The following is a 22,548-nucleotide window of genomic DNA, read 5'->3' on the forward strand; positions in this document are numbered from 1 at the left end:
CTGCCACTCTTTTCCTGCTTTTTGTGATTTTAATTGAGCATCTTATATGACTCCATTTTCTCTCCTTTATTACCATATCAGCTATACTTTTTAAAACATTTTTTAGTGGTTGCCTTAGAGTTTGCAGTATACATTTACGACTAATCCATGTCCACTTTCAAAAAAGACCATACTGCTTTCCTTGTATCATTGCTGTCATTCATTTCACTTATATATAAAGATACACAAGAATATATATGATATATATGTAAGCATACATAATTGAATATATTGTCTCTATTATTGTTTTGAATAAACTGTTAATGTTAGATCAATTAATAATAAGAAAACAGTTTTCATTTTACCCTCACGTATTCCTTCTTCAGTGCTCTTTCTTTATGTGGATCCAAGTGTTTGACCTATATCATTTTCCTTCTCTGTAAAGGATTTCTTTTAACATTTTTTTTTTTTGAGATGGAGTCTTACTCTGTTGCCCAGCCTGGAAGGCAGTGGCATGATCTCAGCTCACTGCAACCTCTGCCTCACGGGTTTAAGTGATTCTCCTGCCTCAGCCTCCCGAATAGCTGAGATTACAGACCTGCACCACCATGCCAGGCTAATTTTGTTATTTTCGGTAGAGACGGGGTTTCACGATGTTGCCAGGGTGGTTTTGAACTCCCTACCTCAAGTGATCCACCCACCTTGGCTTCTCAGAGTAGCTGTGATTACAGGCATGAGCCACCGTGCCCGGCCTCTTTTAACATTTCTTGCAAGGCAGGTCTACTGGCAAAAAATTCCCTAATGTTTCTTTGTCCAATGACGTCATTATTTCCCTTCACGTTTGAAGGTTCATTTTACAGGGTACAGAATTCTAGGTTGGTGGTTTTCTTCTCTTTTAACACTTTCAATATTTTATTCCACTTTCTTCTTGTTTGCATGGTTTCTGAGAAGTTAGATGTAATTCTTATGTTTGCTCCTCTATACGTGTGGTTTCTGCCCCCCACTCTGGCTTCTTTTGGGATTTTTGTCCTTATCTTTGATATTCTGCAGTTTGAAAATGAAATGCCTAGGTGTCATTTTTCTGGTATTTATCTTTCTTGGTGTTCTCTGAGCTTCCTGAATCTGTGGTTTGGTGTATGGCATTAATCTGGGAAAATTCTCAGTCATTATTGTTTCAAATATTTTTTTCTGTTCTTTTTCTTTTCCTTTTGGTATTTCCATTACACAGATGTTACATCTTCACAGTTGTCCCACAGGCCTTGGATATTGTTGTGCTTTTTTTTTTTAAGTCTATTTTCTTTCTTTTTTTTTTTAGTAGAGATCCAGGGGTGCGGGGAGGGGCTCTTACTTTGTTGCCCAGGCTGGTCTGGAACTCCTGGGCTCAGGCGATTCTTCCACCTTGGCCTCCCAAAGTGCTGGGATACAGGCGTGAACCACTGCACCCAGCCGGTCTTTTTTCTTTCTTCTTTTCAGTTTTAAAGATTTCTACTGAGGTTCCTCAAGCTCAGAGATTCTTTCTTCAGCTGTGTGCAGTCGACTAATAAGCCCATCAGAGACTTTCTTCACATGTTAGTGTTTTTTTCCTCTAGCAGTTAAAAAAACAAAAACAAAACCAAAAACTAACCACTATACTAACAAGGATACCTCTAGCATTTCTTTGGGTTCATTCTTAGGATTTCCAAGTCTCTGCTTACATTGACCATCTGTTCTTGCAAGCTGTCTACTTTATTCATTAGAACCCTTAGTATGTTCATCAGTTTTAAATTCTCAGTCTGGTAATTCCCACACCCCTGCCCTATCTGGTTCTGATACTTATTGTCTCTTCAAACTGTGTTTTTTGCCTTTTAGTATGCCTTGTAATTTTTTCCTGATAGCCAGATACGATGAACTGGGTAAGAGAAACTGACATAAGCAGACCTTGATGATGTGGTGTTAAGCCGGAGGGGAGAGGAAGCGCTCTGTAATCCTACGAGTGGGTCTCGGTCTTTTAATGAACTTAAGCCTCCAGACTACGAACTTCACAAGTGCTCCTTAGTCCCTTCACACCTGCTTCGGTGGAACAGGATGGTTATGCGTGGGCTGGAGTTACGTGTTTTCCTCCCCCCAGGTCAGTTAAGCTCTGATAAAACCCCAGCAGGTTAGGCTCTGGTTAATGAGTTTCTCCTGTGGGCAGGCGTTAAGAACCGGGTGCACCAGTGTATTTCAGAATGGTTTCTTTCGCTTCTTCCTGCCAGAAGCATGAGGAGAGTTGTCTCTAATACTTACCGTGAGAGTGTGGTTGGGCTCCTGGAGGGAAAACTCACAAAGTAGGGGTCCCCAGTGACTGGATTTCTTTGGAGTTTTTAACTCTCAGACTCTTCACTGAGCCTCTAGCAAATTAGTCAGTTACAGTCCAGGTTTTCCTAGGCAGACCTGTTCCCTCGGAGGTTTCTGCTCGGCAGTTTTGGCTCTGGTAAGTTTGTGATTCTCTGTTTGCTGGTCTGTTTTTCCAATTCTGGGGGCAGTGGTTTGTCCTGTGACCTCACCGCTCTTTCAGCAACACCAAGACCTGTTTATTTTCCTTTCGGTTAATTCTTTCCTTCCTGAAGAAAAATAACCAAAAGTTTTATTTAGCTTTTAACTTGTTAGGACAGAACGGTGACTTGCAAGTGTCCTTATGTGTAGAACTGAAAACTAGACATCTCTCATCATTGCTTTCGGTGTTCAAACTGTTCAAAATTGGCCAGTGGGAGCCCCTTCAAGTTAGCTCCTGGAGTCCCATGAGTTTATTAGGGTATGCTTACAAAAAAATGTATCATTTTTAGGTGCACAGTTCTGTGAATTCTGACAAATGCATGCAGTCATGTAGCCATTACAACCAACATATAAACTATTTCCATCACCTCAAAAAGTTCTCTCATGCTCCTAATCACTCTCCTTCCCAACCCTAAGCCTATAGAAATTGCTCATCTGATTCCCAACCTTATAATTTTGTGTTTTTCAGAACGTGCTGTCATACTGTATGTAGCTTTTAGTTTTTCTTTCACTTAGCATGATTCTTTTGAAATACGTGTTGTTGCATGCATCAGTAGTCCCTTTTTTACTGCTGTGTGCTATTCCTTTTTGTGAGTGTACCACAGTTGCATGTCTCCACCAGCTGATGGACGTTTGGGTTGTTTACAGTTTTGAGTAGTTAGGAATACAGCTTCTACAAACACTAGCAGATAGCTTGTTATGTGGGCCTAAGTCTTCATTTCTCTTGGGATGATACCCAGGTATAGAATTGCTGGATCACATGGCATTCCCTTAGTTTTTTGAAAACAGGGTATCTTGCTTTCTGGCACAAGAATGTCTCGGTCTCAGTAATTTCCCAGCCTCAGACCTACATCAGCCATTTTTCCAAAATGGACATAATTTTTTTTTTAAAGCTTCTGAGTAACTGATGTGAGCCTAGATTTACAAAGTTAGGATCTATGTAACCATACAGAATGTGAAAGATTTTCACAAAAAGTTCTTATTAAAACGTTATATTAAAACATTAAAAAAAAAAAAACCTCAGAGCTTGAAAACAGGACATTGCCAAGACTACCTGTGCCGAAATCAAGATAAGGAAAAGCTGAGCCAGCTTGGTTGGAAGAAACAGGTTCAGTTGGAGCAAAAGCCTCAGGAATTATCAATGTGGTTTCCACTTCCCCCAATGCTGAGAGCCTTGGTTATCCCTTTCTTTTTGCCCTACTAGATTCAAATTTAGCCTGAATCTTTACTATCTCACTCCCTGATTCAAATTCCAGTCTCATTTTAGTGAGCCTTGTGGATGTGGTATTTAAATAGATAAGAGAAAAGTCATTTATAAGTCTGTACCAAATAATCTTTCCAAGAAATTACTTTTTTTTTTTGAGATGGAGTCTTGCTCTGTCGCCCAGGCTGGAGTGCAGTGGTGCGATCTCAGCTCACTGTAACCTCCACCTCCCAGGTTCAAGTGATTCTCCGACCTCAGCCTCCCGAGTACCTGGGATTACAGGCATCCACTATCATGCCTGGCTAATTTTTTTGCGTTTTTAGTAGAGACGAGATTTCACCATGTTGGCCAGACTGGTTCTAACTACTGACCTCAAGTGATCCTACCCACTTCAGCCTCCCAAAGTGCTAAGATTACAGGCGTGAGCCACCACACCAGGCCAGAGATTACTTTTTTTTTAGAGATAGGGTCTTACTCTGTCACCCAGGCTGGAGTGCAGTGGCTTGATCACGACTCCCTCAGCCTCCCTATGCTCAGGTGATCCTCCTACCTTAGCCTCCTGAGTAGCTGGGACTACAGGTGAGAATTCTATGTAGAGACAGGGTTTTGCCTTGTTACTCAGGCTGGTCTCAAACTCCTAGGCTCAAGGGATATGCCCGCCTTGGCCTCCCAAAATTGTGGGATTACAGGCATGAGCCACTGTGCCCAGCCAAGAAATTACTTTTAAGATACTTGGAATTTGTCATGTAGACAAATGAGTGGTTCACAAGCTTACTTTGTATTTTACACATTATCCCTACAGGTTTAACATTCAGGGTACAACGAAAAGGAAGCTGAGAACGGATATTCATTATCCACTCACCAATTTGGACCTCACTCCTTATATTTGCCCAATTTTCCGGAAATATCCTAAATACAATCTCTGTGCAGTGGTGGTGAGTAAAAACAAACTGGTAAAAGTAACCCAATTTTGGCTGGGCGCGGTGGCTCACGCCTGTAATTCCAGCACTTTGGGAGGCTGAAGCAGGCGGATCACAAGGTCAGGAGATCTAGACCATCCTGGCTAACACAGTGAGACCTCATCTCTACTAAAAATACAAAAAAAAAAAAATTAGCTGGGCGTGGTGGCGGGCACCAGTAGTCCCAGCTACTCAGGAGGCTGAGGCAGAAGAATGGTGTGAACCCAGGAGGCAGAGCTTGCAGTGAGCCGAGATCGCGCCACTGCACTCCAGCCTAGGCAACAGACGGAAACTCCATCTCAAAAAAAAAAAAAAAAGTAACCCAATTGTAAAGAAAACTCTAGAATTATCTGCTCGAATCCCTATTTCTCCTGTCTCTCCCTGACTTCTTTTATGCCCTACTTTAAAAATATATAGACCAGGAAACTCTCCACTTTGACCTAGACAAGTAGAGGAACAAAGAAATATACTGTTCACTGCCTCTTGATTTTCTCTCCACTCAGTGGCTATTTTAGATCTAAGATCTAAGGATACTTGCAAATTGTGCTCCTAGAGGCAGCAGGAGAAGTTGGTTCCAGTAGCTTAACATTGCTTTTGAGACAGGGCCTTGCTCTGTTGCCCAGGCTGGAGTGCCGTCGGTGGTGCAATCACAGCTCACTATGGCCTCCAACTCAGTGATCCTCCCCGACTAGCTGAGACTACAGGCATGTGCATTTACAAGCAGCTGAGACTATAGGCATGAAAATACAGGCATTTTTTTTTTCTTTTAAAGTAGAGATGAGGTCTCACTATGCTGCCCATGCTGGTCTTGACCTCCTGGGCTCAAGGGACCCTCCCACCTTGGCCCCTTAAAGGGCTGGGATTACAAGCATCAGCCACCAGGCCCAGCCTTTGATAGCTTTATGTTGAATAACCATGAACCATTTTGTGGCCCAAGCCACAAAACAGTAGGTACATACTAGCCACAAGATTCAATGCCTGTATACAGCCAGGCCTAGAAAAACTCCGGGGTCCCCATGGTTCTAAGTCAACTATGATCAATGAAGATTTTCTGAAGGAAAGAAAGCATGGAGTATAATTTAGACCAAATCACTGGAATTCACATCAACCATCCCCAAGTAGCAAGCCTCTCTGGGTTTCTGTTCTGGATCATGGTGTTAAAGATCTGTCTCAGAACATACTCATATTTCAAATTGTACCTGGAGGCCCAGTTGTGTCTACATCAAATGGTTGAGACTCCCACTGGAGCCCAGTATGATTCACCAGAGTCTACCAAAGTCTCATTTGCCTCTTCAGCTTATTGTTGAATTAGTGTCTTCTAAAATGTGAATCCCACTGGTCTTCCTCATTAGCAGCTCTCAGAACTGTACCTCCACACTTTAACAAAATTATCAGCTCAGTATTTTGTGTGTTCACTTCGAGCCTCGATATTCTCCTCTCCAATTTATCCTGCTCCCAAGCATGATTTTTCTTCTCTCACTTCCTTGCTTGGGAATCTAGAGTGGCATTCTCTTCTCTATTATATCAAATGCAGACTCTGATGTAGATTCCCAAACAGTGCAAGAACTGCCTCCCTTATATTTTACTATTTTTATTTCTCATATAGATGTTTCTGCTTTAAGAAAACCCAAATTACAAAAGTCTGAATTTAACATAAAAATTATAATTATTGCTGGGCTTAGTGGCTCCCTCTTGTATTAATAATTCCATCAATTGTGGCAGCTGAGGTGCAAGGATTGCTTGGGGCCAGGAGTTAGAGACTATGGTGAGCTATGATTGCTCCTCTGCACTCCAGCCTGGGTGACAGGGCAAGACTCCATCTCTTAAAAAAAAAAAAAAAAAAAAAGTATGTGCACTATGGAAATATATGTTTATATAAAACATCACCCCAAACCTCCTATAAATTCTTAGTCCTAGGCCAGGCATAGTGGCTCACGCCTGTAATCCCAGCACTTTGGGAGGCTGAGGTAGGAGGATCGCTTGAGTCCAGGAATTCAAGCCAGCAGCCCTGGCAACATGGCAAAACCCCATCTCTTAAAAAACAAAAAACAAAACAACAACAACAACAAAATCTTAGTTCTTTTAGTAATCAAACTATTATTGGTTGATTAAGGGGCCAAAAGTTGGTTTTGAAAGAGAACTATATTTAGAATTTGCTGCAAATTGATGATTCATCAGAGATAAAAACTAAGCATCTGTGAGGCCGGGTGTGGTGGCTCACATCTATAATTCCAGCACTTTGGGAGGCTGAGGTGGGCAGATCACCTGAGGTCAGGAGTTTGAGACCAGTCTCGCAAACATAGTGAAACCCCATCTCTACTAAAAATGGAAAAAAATTAGCTGGGTGTGGTGGCGGGTACCTGTAATCCCAGCTACTCAGGAGACTGAGGCAGGAGAATTGCTTGAACTCGGGAGGCAGAGGTTGCAGTGAGCGAGATTGGGCCACTGCACTCTAGCCTGAGCGAGTGAGACTTGGTCTCAAAAAAAAAAAAAAAAAAAAAAACCCAATAAAAAACTAAGCATCTTTGAAATTGGGATGTATGACAGTAGGAATAAAACCATCTAGAGATTTGCTACTTAAAGTGTAGTCCTCAGGAGAATCATAGCATTGGCACCACTTGTTAGAAATAAAGAATCTCGCCGGGCGCGGTGGCTCAAGCCTGTAATCCCAGCACTTTGGGAGGCCGAGACGGGTGGATCACGAGGTCAGGAGATCGAGACCATCCTGGCTAACACGGTGAAACCCGTCTCTACTAAAAAAAAATACAAAAAAAATCTAGCCGGGCGAAATGGCGGGCGCCTGTAGTCCCAGCTACTCGGAGGCTGAGGCAGGAGAATGGCGTGAACCCGGGAGCGGAGCTTGCAGTGAGCTGAGATCCAGCCACTGCACTCCAGCCCGGGAGACAGAGCGAGACTCCGTCTCAAAAAAAAAAAAAAAAAAAAAAAAAAAAAAAAAAAAAAAAAAAGAAATAAAGAATCTCAGGCCGGCATGGTGGCTCACACCTGTAATCCCAGCACTTTGGGAGGCTGAGGTGGGCGGATCATGAGGTCAGGAGATTGAGATCAGGCTGGCCAACATGGTGAAACCCCACCTCTACTAAAAATACAAAAAAAAAAAAAAAAAAAAGCCGGGTGTGGTGGCATCCGCCCGTATTCCCAGCTACTCGGGAGGCTGAGGCAGGAGAATCACTTGAACCCGGGAGGCGGAGGTTGCAGTGAGCTGAGATTGCGCCACTGCACTCCAGCCTGGATGACAGAGAGAGACTCCATCTCAGAAAAAAGAGAAAAGAAGAATCTCAGGCCCTACCTCAGGCTCACTGAATTAGAATCTGCATTTTAATATCCCTGTGTGGTTTCTGTGCATAATGAAGTTTGAGACGCATACATCTCTAGAGTAGAAGGGAAGGATACGCCTGCACCATCCTTAAAAGACATTTATCCAGCCTTTGCATGAGCCCTTGAAGAGTTTACTGCTTTGCAAGACAGGCTCTTTATTTGCTAGATTCTTTGTTAGATTTATTTTGTGAACACTTACATAGCGTTTGTTATGTATCAGACACTGTTCTAGGCAAAGCATTTAATCCTTATTCTAGCCTTCGAGGTAGGCACTCTGTTTATTCCCATTTTACAGAATGGGAAACAGGCACAGAGAGGTTAAATAGTTTGCCCCAAATCATTCTGCCTGCAAAGAGCAGAGCCAAGACCTGAACCCAGGCAGACTGGCTCCAAACCGTCTTGCTCTCATTTCTGACACTGTGCTGCCTCTGATTGTTAAACATGTCTCTATACTGAGCCCAAATCTACCTTCCTCCTTGTAGAGTCTTTCCATTTGTCCTAATTCTGTCCTCTGAAGCAGTGATAGCAATTTGTGTGTGGCTTACAGTTAACAAATGCTTGTACATATGCATTAGCAAAGCAAAATACCTTTTTTTCTTATACATGTTCCCTCAAATATTTGAAAATGGCAATCATATGCTAACACTATGTAACTCCTTCAACCCTCCTCAAATCATTGGTTTCTAGAAAGAGTGTTTTTAAAAATGATGGAATACTTTAGGCACAAAAATCTGAACGGAATAAGTAGTCATGCTTTTTGCCACCTAGGTAAAGAAATAAAACACAGGCCAGGAGCAGTGGCTCACGCCTGTAGTCTCAGCACTTTGGGAGGCCGAGGCAGGAGGATTGCTTGAGCTCAAGAGTTGGAGACCAGCCTGGGCAACATGGCGAAACCCCATCTCTACAAAAAAATTAAAAAGTTAGGCCGGGCGCGGTGGCTCAAGCCTGTAATCCCAGCACTTTGGGAGGCCGAGACGGGCGGATCACGACGTCAGGAGATCGAGACCATCCTGGCTAACACGGTGAAATCCCGTCTCTACTGAAAAAAAAAAAATACAAAAAACTAGCCGGGTGAGGTGGCGGGCGCCCGTAGTCCCAGCTACTCGGGAGGCTGAGGCAGGAGAATGGCGTAAACCCGGGAGGCGGAGCTTGCAGTGAGCTGAGATCCGGTCACTGCACTCCAGCTCGGGAGACAGAACGAGACTCTGTCTCAAAAAAAAAAAAAAAAAAAAAAGCCGAGCATAGTGGTACATACCTGTGGTCCTAGCTACTCAAGGGGCGGAGGTGGGAGGATCACTTGAGCTGGGGAGGTTGAGGCTGCAGCAAGCTGAGATAGTGCCACTGCACTCCAGCCTAAGCAACAGAGGGAAACTCTGACTAAAATAAAATAATAATATAATACTGTAGATAAAAGCCCCCTGTGTATCTTTAATGATCTCACTCCTTTCTATTTCCTGATGTAACCATTACCCGAATTCGGTGTATATTATTCCCATGCATTCTTTTCCGCAAATGTTTGCGTTCTCTGTTTTGCATATTCTCTATATCTGGTATCATACTGAACATATTCTTCTATAGATGCTTTTTCTCTTCAGTATTATCTTTAATGATATTAATCATCAATATATTAGCTTTTAAATTAATATTTTAATTGATAAATCAAAATTTTATACATTAATGAGGTACAATGTCATGTTTTGAGAGATTATGTATCTATATACACACACACACACACACACACACACAATGTGGAATGATTAAATCAAGCTAACATATTCCTCACCTCACTTATTTTTTGTGGTGAGGCATTTGAAATTTGCTCAGCTATTTTGAAATACACAGTACCTTTTATTTACGATAGTCACTCTGCCATGCAATAGGTGTCAGATCTCCACACTGAAACTTTATACCCTTTGACCAGAAACTCCTCATTCCTCACTCCCCTCCCCAGCCTGTGGTAACCACCTCTACTCTCTACTTTGATGAGTTCAATTTTTTTAGATTCCACATGTAAGTGAAATCGTGCAGTATTTGTCTTTCTGTGCCTGGCTGATTTCACTTAGCATAGTGTCCTCCAGTTCCATCCATGCTGTTGCAAATGGCAGAATTTCCTTTTTAAAGGCTGAATAGTGTTCCAAATATATCATATTTTCTTTATTCATTTATCCACTGACAGACGCTTAGTTTGATTCCGTATCTTGGCTATTGTGAATAATACTGCAATGAGCATGGATGTGTAGATATCCCTTCAACGTATGGATTTCAATTCCTTTGGATGTATATCCAGAAGTCAGATTGCTGGTAGTAGGGGTTTTTTGTTGTTGTTTTTAAAGACTGGGTTTGCTCTGTCACCCAGGCTGGAGTACAGTGGCACAATCATGGCTCACTGCAGCCTTGAACTCCCAGGCTCAAGCCATCCTCCCACTTCAGCCACCCAAGTATCTGAGACTACAGGCATGTGTTCCCACACCTGGCCTACTTTTAGTTTTTTAAATCTTTATGCCATTTTCCATAATAACAGTACTAATTTACATTCCCACCAGCAAAGTACAGGATTCCTTTATCTCCACATCTTTGCCAGCACTTGTTACCTTTCATCTTTGTGATAATAGCCATTCTAACAGGTGTGAGGTGACCGCTCATTGTGGTTTTAATTTCTCTTTCCTTAATGCGTAATGATGTTGAACATTTTTGTCATGAACCCACTGGACATTTGTATGTCTTGAGAAATATCTGTTCTGGTTCTTTGTCCATTTTAAAATCAGGTTATTTGTTTTCTTGCTAATGAGTTGAGTTCTTATATATTTTAGATATTAACTGCTTATCAGATGTATGGTTTGCAAATATTTTCACCTATTTGTGTTATCTCTCCCCTTAGTTAATTGTTTCCTTTGCTGTGCAGAAGCTTTCACATTTGATGCAATTCCCTTTGTCTATTTTTGCTTTTATTGCCTGTGCTTTCAGGGTCACATTCAAAATAGTCATTGCTCGGCCAGCATTGTGGAGCTTCTCCATGTTTACTTCTAGTTCCATAGTTTCAGGTCTTATGTTGAAGTCTTTAATCTATTTTGAGCTGGTTTTTGTTTACGATATGAGATAAGGATCCACTTTCATTCTTCTGCCTGTGAATATCCAGTTTTCCTGACACTATTTACTATCCTTTCCCTATTTTATGTTCTTGGCACCTTTGTGGAAAATCATTTGACTGTAAATGCCTGGGTTTATTTCTGAGCATTCCATCCTGTTCCACTGGTCTACAGGTCGGTTTTTATGCCAGAACATGCAGTTTTGATTATAATAGCTTTACGTAACAACGTATTTTGAAATCAGGGAGTGCGATGCCTCCAGCTTTGTTCTTTTGGCACTGATTGTTTTGGCAATTTGGGGTCTTTTGTCATTTCATGTAACTTTAAGGATTTTTTTCTATTTCTGTAAAAAATTTCATTGGAAGTTTGATAGGGATTGCATTGAATCTAGATTGCTTTACATAGTATGGACATTTTAGCAATGTTAATTTTTCAAATCCAAGAACACAGGATATCTTTTCCTTTATTTGTATTTTCTTCAGTTTCTTTCTTCAATATGTAGAGTCTTCAGTATCTTTCACTTCTTTGGTTAAATGTACACCTAAGTAGTTTTTGTTGTTTTTGCTATTGCAAATGGGATTATTTTCTTAATTTCTTTTTTGGATAGTTTGTCATTAATGTATAGAAATGCCACTGTGGCCGGATGCAGTGGCTTATACCTGTAATCCCAGTTCTTTGGGAGGCTGAGGTGGGAGGATTGCTTGAGTCTGGGAGTTCAAGACGAGCCTGGACAACATAGGGTGACCCTGTCTCTACATAAAATTTTTAAAAAATAGCCAAGTATAGTGGTGCACGCCTGCTACTCCAGAGGCTGATGTGGAAGGATCGCTTGAGCCCAGGAGGTTGAAGCTGCAGTGAGCTGTGATTATGCCACTGCACTCCAGCCTGGGTGACAGAGCAAGACCCTGTCTCACCAAAAAAAAAAAGAAATGCTACTGATTTTTATATGTTGATTTTTTTTTTTTTTTTTTTTTTTAGTTTGAAAGCAAGTGAGTCACTTTTTTAAAAATTATTATTATTATACTTTAAGTTCTAGGGTACATGTGCATAACATGCAGGTTTGTTACATATGTATACTTGTGCCATGTTGGTGTGCTGCACCCATCAACTCGTCAGCACCCATCAACTCGTCATTTACATCAGGTATAACTCCCAGTGCAATCCCTCCCCCCTCCCCCCTCCCCCCTCCCCATGATAGGCCCTGGTGTGTGATGTTCCCCTTCCCGAGTCCAAGAGATCTCATTGTTCAGTTCCCACCTATGAGTGAGAACATGTGGTGTTTGGTTTTCTGTTCTTGTGATAGTTTGCTGAGAATGATGGTTTCCAGCTGCATCCATGTGCCTACAAAGGACATGAACTCATCCTTTTTTATGGCTGCATAGTATTCCATGGTGTATATGTGCCACATTTTCTTAATCCAGTCTGTCACAGATGGACATTTGGGTTGATTCCAAGTCTTTGCTATTGTGAATAGTGCCGCAATAAACATATGTGTGCATGTGTCTTTATAGCAGCATGACTTATAATCCTCTGGGTATATACCCAGTAATGGGATGGCTGGGTCATATGGTACTTCTAGTTCTAGATCCTTGAGGAATCGCCATACTGTTTTCCATAATGGTTGAACTAGTTTACAATCCCACCAGCAGTGTAAAGGTGTTCCTACTTCTCCAGATCCTCTCCAGCACCTGTTGTTTCCTGACTTTTTAATGATTGCCATTCTAACTGGTGTGAGATGGTATCTCCTTGTGGTTTTGATTTGCATTTCTCTGATGGCCAGTGATGATGAGCATTTTTTCATGTGTCTGTTGGCTGTATGAATGTCTTCTTTTGAGAAATGTCTGTTCATATCCTTTGCCCACTTTTTGATGGGGTTGTTTGTGTTTTTTTTTTTTGTAAATTTGTTTGAGTTCTTTGTAGGTTCTGGATATTAGCCCTTTGTCAGATGAGTAGATTGCAAAAATTTTCTCCCACTCTGTGGGTTACCTGTTCACTCTGATGGTAGTTTCTTTTGCTGTGCAGAAGTTCTTTAGTTTAATTAGATCCCATTTGTCAATTTTGGCTTTTGTTGCCATTGCTTTTGGTGTTTTAGACATGAAGTCCTTGCCCGTGCTTATGTCCTGAATGGTATTACCTAGGTTTTCTTCTAGGGTTTTTATGGTATTAGAGCTAACATTTAAGTCTCTAATCCATCTTGAATTAATTTTCGTATAAGGAGTAAGGAAAGGATCCAATTTCAGCTTTCTACTTATGGCTAGCCAATTTTCCCAGCACCATTTATTAAATAGGGAATCCTTTCCCCATTTCTTGTTTCTCTCAGGTTTGTCAAAGATCAGATGGCTGTAGATGTGTGGTATTATTTCTGAGGGCTCTGTTCTGTTCCACTGGTCTATATCTCTGTTTTGGTACCATTACCATGCTGTTTTGGTTACTGTAGCCTTGTAGTATAGTTTGAAGTCAGGTAGCATGATGCCTCCAGCTTTGTTCTTTTGACTTAGGATTGTCTTGGCAATGCAGGCTCTTTTTTGGTTCCATATGAACTTTAAAGCAGTTTTTTTCCAATTCTATGAAGAAACTCATTGGTAGCTTGATGGGGATGGCATTGAATCTATAAATGACCTTGGGCAGTATGCCCATTTTCACGATATTGATTCTTCCTATCCATGAGCATGGTATGTTCTTCCATTTGTTTGTGTCCTCTTTTATTTCACTGAGCAGTGGTTTGTAGTTCTCCTTGAAGAGGTCCTTTACATCCCTTGTAAGTTGGATTCCTAGGTATTTTATCCTCTTTGAAGCAATTGTGAATGGAAGTTCATTCATGATTTGGCTCTCTGTTTGTCTGTTACTGGTGTATAAGAATGCTTGAGGGCCGGGCACGGTGGCTCAAGCCTGTAATCCCAGCACTTTGGGAGGCCGAGACGGGTGGATCATGAGGTCAGGAGATCAAGACCATCCTGGCTAACACGGTGAAACCCCATCTCTACTAAAACATACAAAAAAACTAGCCGGGCGAGGTGGCAGGCGCCTGTAGTCCCAGTTACTCGGGAGGCTGAGGTAGGAGAATGGCGTGAACCCGGGAGGCGGAGCTTGCAGTGAGCTGAGATCCGGCCACTGCACTCCAGGCTGGGTGACAGAGCAAGACTCCATCTCAAAAAAAAAAAAAAAAAAAAAGAATGCTTGTGATTTTTGCACATTAATTTTGTATCCTGAGACTTTGCTGAAGTTGCTTATCAGCCTAAGGAGATTTTGGGCTGAGACAATGGGGTTTCCTAAATATACAATCATGTCATCTGCAAACAGGGACAATTTGACTTCTTCTTTTCCTAATTGAATACCCTTTATTTCTTTCTCTTGCCTGATTGTCCTAGCCAGAACTTTCAACACTATGTTGAATAGGAGTGGTGAGAGAGGGCATCCCTGTCTTGTGCCAGTTTTCAAAGGGAATTTTTCCAGTTTTTGCCCATTCAGTATGATATTGGCTATGGGTTTGTCATAAATAGCTCTTATTATTTTGAGATACGTTCCATCAATACCGAATTTATTGAGCGTTTTTAGCATGAAGGGCTGCTGAATTTTGTCAAAGGCCTTTTCTGCATCTATTGAGATAATCATGTGGTTTTTGTCTTTGGTTCTGTTTATATGCTGGATTACATTTATTGATTTGCATATGTTGAACCAGCCTTACATCCCAGGGATGAAGCCCACTTGATCATGGTGGATAAGCTTTTTGATGTGCTGCTGGATCCGGTTTGCCAGTATTTTATTGAGGATTTTTGCATTGATGTTCATCAGGGATATTGGTCTAAAATTCTCTTTTTTTTGTTGTGTCTCTGCCAGGCTTTGGTATCAGGATGAGTTAGGGAAGATTCCCTCTTTTTCTATTGATTGGAATAGTTTCAGAAGGAATGGTACCAGCTCCTCCTTGTACCTCTCGTAGAATTCAGCTGTGAATCCATCTGGTCCTGGACTTTTTTTGGTTGGTAGGCTATTAATTATTGCCTCAATTTCAGAGCCTGCTATTGGTCTATTCAGGGATTCAGCTTCTTCCTGGTTTAGTCTTGGGAGAGTGTAAGTGTCCAGGAAATTATCCATTTCTTCTAGATTTTCTAGTTGATTTGCGTAGAAGTGTTTATAGTATTCTCTGATGGTAGTTTGTATTTCTGTGGGGTTGGTGGTGATATCCCCTTTATCATTTTTTATTGCGTCTATTTGATTCCTCTTTCTTTTCTTCTTTATTAGTCTTGCTAGCGGTCTGTCAATTTTGTTGATCTTTTCAAAAAACCAACTCCTGGATTCATTGATTTTTTTGGAGGGTTTTTTGTATCTCTATCTCCTTCAGTTCTGCTCTGATCTTAGTTATTTCTTGCCTTCTGCTAGCTTTTGAATGTGTTTGCTCTTGCTTCTCTAGTTCTTTTAATTGTGATGTTAGAGTGTCACTTTTAGATCTTTCCAGCTTTCTCTTGTGGGCATTTAGTGCTATAAATTTCCTTCTACACACTGCTTTAAATGTGTCCCAGAGATTCTGGTATGTTGTATCTTTGTTCTCATTGGTTTCAAAGAACATCTTTATTTCTGCCTTCATTTTGTTATGTACCCAGTAGTCATTCAGGAGCAGGTTATTCAGTTTCCATGTAGTTGAGCGGTTTTGATTGAGTTTCTTAGTCCTGAGTTCTAGTTTGATTGCACTGTGGTCTGAGAGACAGTTTGTTATAATTTCTATTCTTGTACATTTGCTGAGGAGTGCTTTACTTCCAATTATGTGGTCAATTTTGGAATAAGTGTGATGTGGTGCTGAGAAGAATGTATATTCTGTTGATTTGGGGTGGGGAGTTCTGTAGATGTCTATTAGGTCTGCTTGGTGCAGAGATGAGTTCAATTCCTGGATATCCTTGTTAACTTTCTGTCTCGTTGAACTGTCTAATGTTGACAGTGGGGTGTTGAAGTCTCCCATTATTATTGTATGGGAGTCTAAGTCTCTTTGTAAGTCTCTAAGGACTTGCTTTATGAATCTGGGTGCTCCTGTATTGGGTGCATATATATTTAGGATAGTTAGCTCTTCCTGAGGGATTGATCCCTTTACCATTATGTAATGGCCTTCTTTGTCTCTTTTGATCTTTGATGGTTTAAAGTCTGTTTTATCAGAGACTAGGATTGCAACCCCTGCTTTTTTTTGTTCTCCATTTGCTTGGTAGATCTTCCTCCATCCCTTTATTTTGAGCCTATGTATGTCTCTGCATGTGAGATGGGTCTCCTGAATACAGCAGACTGATGGGTCTTGACTCTTTATCCAGTTTGCCAGTCTGTGTCTTTTAATTGGACCATTTAGTCCATTTACATTTAAGGTTAATATTGTTATATGTGAACTTGATCCTGCCATTATGATATTAACTGGTTATTTTGCTCGTTAGATGATGCAGTTTCTTCCTAACCTCAATGGTCTTTACATTTTGGCATGTTTTTGCAATGGCTGGTACCGGTTGTTCCTTTCCATGTTTAGGGCTTCCTTCAGGGTCTCTTGTAAGGCAGGCCTGGTGGTGACAAAATCTCTAAGTATTTGCTTATCTGTAAAGGATTTTATTTCTCCTTCACTTATGAAACTTAGTTTGGCTGGATATGAAATTCTGGGTTTAAAATTATTTTCTTTAAGAACGTTGAATATTGGCCCCACTCTCTCCTGGCTTTTAGAGTTTCTGCCGAGAGATCTGCTGTTAGTCTGATGGGCTTCCCTTTGTGGGTAACCCGACCTTTCTTTCTGGCTGCCCTTAAGATTTTTTCCTTCATTTCAACTTTGGTGAATCTGGCAATTATGTGTCTTGGAGTTGCTCTTCTGGAGGAGTATCTTTGTGGCGTTCTCTGTATTTCCTGAATTTGAATGTTGGCCTGCCCTACTAGGTTGGGGAAGTTCTCCTGGATGATATCCTGAAGAGTGTTTTCCAACTTGGTTCCATTTTCCCCCTCACTTTCAGGCACCCCAATCAGATGTAGATTTGGTCTTTTTACATAATCCCATACTTCTTGCAGGCTTTGTTCATTTCTTTTTCTTCTTTTTTCTTTTGGTTTCTCTTCTCGCTTCATTTCATTCATTTGATCCTCAATCGCTGATACTCTTTCTTCCAGTTGATCGAGTCGGTTACTGAAGCTTGTGCATTTGTCACGTATTTCTCGTGTCATGGTTTTCATCTCTGTCATTTCGTTTATGGCCTTCTCTGCATTAATTATTCTAATTATCAATTCTTCCACTCTTTTTTCAAGATTTTTAGTTTCTTTGCGCTGGGTACGTCATTCCTCCTTTAGCTCTGAGAAGTTTGATGGACGGAAGCCTTCTTCTCTCATCTCGTCAAAGTCATTCTCTGTCCAGCTTTGATCCATTGCTGGCGATGAGCTGCGTTCCTCAGTTGAAAATGCAGAAATCACCTGTCTTCTGTGTCGCTCACACTGGGAGCTGGAGACTGGAGCTGTTCCTATTCGGCCATCTTGCTCCTCCCCTATATGTTGATTTTGTATCCTGAAACTTTATTGAATTCATTTCAGTTCTAACGGTTTTTTTTGGTGGAGTTTTTAGGATTTTCTCTATATAAGATCATGTCCTCAGCAAACAGAGAATTTCACTTTTTCTTTTTCTGTTGGCATGCCTTTCATTTCTTTATCTTGCCTAATTGCTCTGGCTAGGAATTCCAGTACTATGCTGAAAAGAAGTGGTGAGTGGCTGGATGTGGTGGCTCATTCCTGTAATCCCAGCACTTTGGGAGGCTGAGGCAGGTGGATCACTTGAGGTTAGGAGTTTGAGACCAACCTGGACAACATGGTGAAAACTTGTCATTACTAAAAATACAGTAAAATTAGCCTGGCATGGTAGCACACACCTGTAGCCCCAGCTGTTCAGGAGGCTGAGGCAGGAGAATTGCTTGAACCCGGGAGGCGGAAGTCTGCACCATTGCACTCCACCTGGGTGACAGAGTGAGACTCTGTCTCAAAAAATAAAATGAAATAAAAAATATGATGTTGAACTAGATTTGCTAGTATTTTGTTGAGGATTTTTGCATCTATGTTCATCAGGGCTGTTGCCTTGTAATTTTCTTTTCTTGTACTGTCCTTGTCTGGCTTTAGTATCGGTATTATTGGCCTCATAAAATGAGTTTAGAGGTATTCTCTCCGGTTCAATTTATTGGAAGGGTTTGAGAAGGATTGATACTAGTCCTTTTTTAAATGTTGGGTAGAATTCAGCTGTAAAGTCGTCTGATCCTGAGCTTTTCTCTGATGGGAGACTTTATTACTAATTCAATTTCCTTGTTGATCTATTCTGCAAACTTCTCCTGGGCTCAACTGATCCTTCCACCTCAGCTTCCCTAGTAGCTGGGACTACAGGCACATGCCACCATGCCTGGCTAATTTTTGTATCTTTTGTAGAAATGGGATCTCACTATATTGCCCAGGCTGGTCTCAAACTCCTGGGCTCAATCAAGCAGCCCACTTGGCCTTCCAGATTTCCTGTTTCTCCATAGTTCAATTTTAGTAGGTTGTATGTACCTAGGAGTTTATGCATTTCTTCTAGGCTATCCAATTTGTTGGTGTATAATTGTTTATAGTAGTTTCTTAGGATCCTTTATATTTGTGTTATCAATTATAATGTGTCCTCTTGTTTCTGCTGTCTTTTGAGACGGAGTCTTGGTCTATTGCCCAGGCTGGAGTGCAGTGGCACGATCTTGGCTTACTGCAATCTCTGCCTCTTGGATTCAAGTGATTCTCCTGCGTCAGCCTCCCAAGTAGCTAGAACTACAGGTGTGTGCCACTATGCCCAGCTAATGTTTTTATTTTTAGTAGAGATGGAGTTCACTGTGTTGGTTAGGCTGGTCTTGAACTCCTGACCTCAAGTGATCCACCTGCCTCGGCCTCCCAAAGTGCTGGATTACAGGCATGAGCCATTGCACTCGGCTTCATTTCTGATTTTGAGTTGTCTTTTTTTCTTAGTCTAGCTAATAGTTTGTCAATTTTGTTTATCTTAAAAAAAAAAAAAAAACTCTTAGCTTCATCGATGTTGTTGTTGTTTTTCTAGTCCTTGTTTATTTCTGCTTTGACCTTTGTTATTTCTCTCCTTCTGCTAATTTTGGCCTTCGTCTGTTGTTCTTTCTGTAGTGCCTTGACATGCAATGTTAGATCGTTGAGATCTTCTTTTTCTGAAATTGTTTTTAAAATTAATACATAATAATTGTACATACAAGGTACATGTGGTATTTTCATATATGTATACAATATGTATTGATCAAGTTGGGGTATTTTAGCTGGGCACGGTGGCTCACGCCTGTAATCCCAGCACTTTGAGAGGTCAAGGCTAGTGGATCACCTGAGGTCAGGAGTTCAAGACGAGCTTGGCCAATGTGGTGAAACCCCGTCTCTACTAAAAATACAAAAATTTGCCGAGCTTGGTGGCGTGTGCCTGTAGTCCCAGCTGCTCGGGAGGCTGAGGCAGGAGAATCACTTGCACCAGGGAGTTGGAGGTTGCAGTGAGCTGAGATAGTGCCATTGTACTCCAGCCTAGGCAGCAGAGCAAAACTCCATCTTAAAACAAACAAAAGAACCAGATTGGGGTATTTAAGGTTTCCATCACTTCAAACCTTTATCGTTTCTTTGAGTTGGAAATATTTCCAATCTTCTAGCTATTTTGAAATATGCAAATAATATGCAGTTATCATTAACTATAGTCACTATTATGCTGTCAAACACTAGAACTTATTCCTTCTATCCATGTTTATATCTATTAACCAGCCTCTCTCTTTATCCTCCCAAGTCCTTTCCAGCCTCTGGTAACTATCTCTTTACCTCCATGAGATAAACTTTTTTTAGCCCTCACATATGAGTGAGAACATGCAACATTTGTCTTTCTGTGCCTCGCTTATTTCACTTAACATAATGACCTTCAGTTCCATCCATGTTACTGCAAATGATGAGATTTCATTCTTTTTAGGAATGAAGAATTTTTTTTTTTTTTTCCTGGGAAGAGACAGAGTCAGCCAGGTGCAGTGGCTCACACCTATAATCCCAGCACTTTGTGGGGCCAAGGCAGGCAGATCACTTGAGCCCAGGAGTTTGAGACCAGCCTGAGCAACATAGTGACACCCCATCTCTACAAAAAATACAAACATTAGCTGGGTATTATGGCACATGCCGGTAGTCCCAGCCCCTAAGGAGGCTGAGGTGGGAGGATCACTTGAGCCCAGAAAGGTTGAGGCTGCCGTGAGCTGAGATCATGCCACTGCATTTCAGTCTGGGTGACAGAGGGAAACCCTATCGCAAAAAAAAAAAAAAAAAAAAAAAGACAGGGTCTCTCTGTCACCCAAGGTTAGAATGCAGTGGTGAAATCATGGCTCATTACAACCTCAAATTCCTGGGCTTCAGAGATCCTCCCACCTCAGCTTCCCGAGTAGCTAGGACTACAGGCATGCAGCACCATGCCCAACTAAGTTTTTAATTCTTTTTTGTAGAGACAGAATCGCACTATGTTGCCCAAGCTGGTCTCCAATTACTGGCCTCAAGTTATCCTCCTGTCTTGACCTTCCAAAAATGACCAGCTCGTATCTTGGCTGTCGTGAATAGTGCTGCAGTAAACATGGGGGTGCAAGTATCCCTTTGATATGATTTTCTTTCCCTCGGATAAATGCCCAGTAGTGGATTGCTGGATCATGTAATAGTTCTGTTTTTAGTTCTCTGAGGAATCTCCATGATGGTTTTCCATAACGGTTGTACTAATTTACATTCCCACCAACAGCATATAAGAGTTCCCTTTTCTCTGTATCCTTGCCAGCATTTGTTACTTTTTATCTTTTTGCATTCTAACTGAAGTGAGATGATATTTCAGGGTGGTTTTGATTTGCATTTGTCAGACGATTAGTGATGTTGAACATTTTTTCATATAGCTATTGGCTATTTGTCATCTTTTGAGAAATGTGTATTCATATCCATTGTGCACTTTTGTGTTGTGTCGTATTGTATTGTATTGTATCGTATTTTTTTGAGATGGAGTCTCGCTCTATTGCCCAGGCTGGAGTGCAGTGGCATGATCTCAGCTCACTGCAGCCTCTGCTTCCCAGGTTCAAGTGATTCTCCCACCTCAGCCTCCTGAGTAGCTGGGACTACAGGGGTGTGCCACCATGCCTGGCTACTTTTTGCATTTTTAGTAGAGATGAGATTTCACATGCTGCCCAGGCTGGTCTTGAACTTCTGACCTCAAGTGATTCGCCTGCCTTTGCCTCCCAAAGTGCTGGGATTACAGGTGTGAACCACCACGCCTGGCCCTTTGCCCACTTTTTAATGGGATTATTTGTTTTTTTGTTGTTGTTGAATTGTTTGAATTCCTTGTATATTCTGGATATTAGTGCCTTATCAAATGAATAGTTTGCAAGTATTTTTTCCCCATTTTACATGTTGTCTCTTCATTCTGTTGAATGTTTTCTTTGCTATGCAGAAGCTTTTTAGTTTAACACAGTCCCATTTGTCTATTTTTCGTTTTGTTGCCTGTGCTTTTAAGGCCTTGGCCATAAAATCTTTGCTTAGACCAATATCCTGAAGCATTTTCTCTGTGTTATCTTCTAGTAGTTTTATAGTTTCAGGTCTTATGTTTAAGTCATTAATCCAGTTTGAGTTGATTTTTTTGTTTTAATTGGTGAGAGATGGGGGTCTGGTTTTATTCTTCTGCAGATGGATACCAGTTTTTCCGGTGCAATTTATTGAAGCAGGTGTCCTTTCCCCACTGTATGTTCTTGGCACCTTTTGAAAAATCAGTTGGCGGCCGGGCACGGTGGCTCAAGCCTGTAATCCCAGCACTTTGGGAGGCCGAGATGGGCGGATCACGAGGTCAGGAGATCGAGACCATCCGGGCTAACACGGTGAAACTCCATCTCTACTAAAAATACAAAAAACTAGCCAGGCGAGGTGGCGGGCAACTGTAGTCCCAGCTACTCGGGAGGCTGAGGCAGGAGAATGGCATGAACCCGGGAGGCGGAGGAGATCCGGCCACTGCACTCCAGCCTGGGCGACAGAGCGAGACTCCGTCTCAAAAAAAAGAAAAAGAAAAATCAGTTGGCTGTAAATGCATGTATTTATTTCTGGGTTCTCTATTCTGTTCCATTGGCCTATGTGTCTTGTTTTTATACCAATACCGTACTGTTTTGGTTACTATAGTTTTATAGTGTATTTTAAAGTCAGGTAATGTGATGCCTTTCTTCTTTTCTGATATAGGTGTTTATTGCTATAAATTTCCCTCTTAGAACTGCTTTTGTTGGCTGTATGTGATGACTCACATCAGTAATCCCAGCACTTTGGGGGGCCAAGGCTTGAGCCCAGAGACCAGCCATGGTGAAATCCTGTCTCTACAAAAATTGAAAAAATTACCTAGGCATAGTGGCACATGCCTATAGTTGCACCTACTTGGGAGGCTGAGATGGGAGGATTACTTGAACCCAGGAGGTTGAGGCTG

General features: G+C 41.4%; 1 protein-coding gene across 1 annotated transcript in view; it reads left to right on the forward strand.

Annotated features, from left to right (window-relative positions):
• The window catches only part of USP50 (ubiquitin specific peptidase 50), a 54,394-nt gene that overhangs the window by 11,831 nt on the left and 20,015 nt on the right, over positions 1-22,548 (forward strand). Inside the window, 1 exon segment of the mRNA XM_033190134.1 lies at positions 4,500-4,632. Coding sequence (XP_033046025.1) covers positions 4,500-4,632 — 133 coding nt within the window.

The sequence above is a fragment of the Trachypithecus francoisi genome, unplaced genomic scaffold (assembly GCF_009764315.1).
Source record: "Trachypithecus francoisi isolate TF-2019V2 unplaced genomic scaffold, Tfra_2.0 Lachesis_group3, whole genome shotgun sequence".
Lineage (NCBI taxonomy): Eukaryota > Metazoa > Chordata > Mammalia > Primates > Cercopithecidae > Trachypithecus > Trachypithecus francoisi.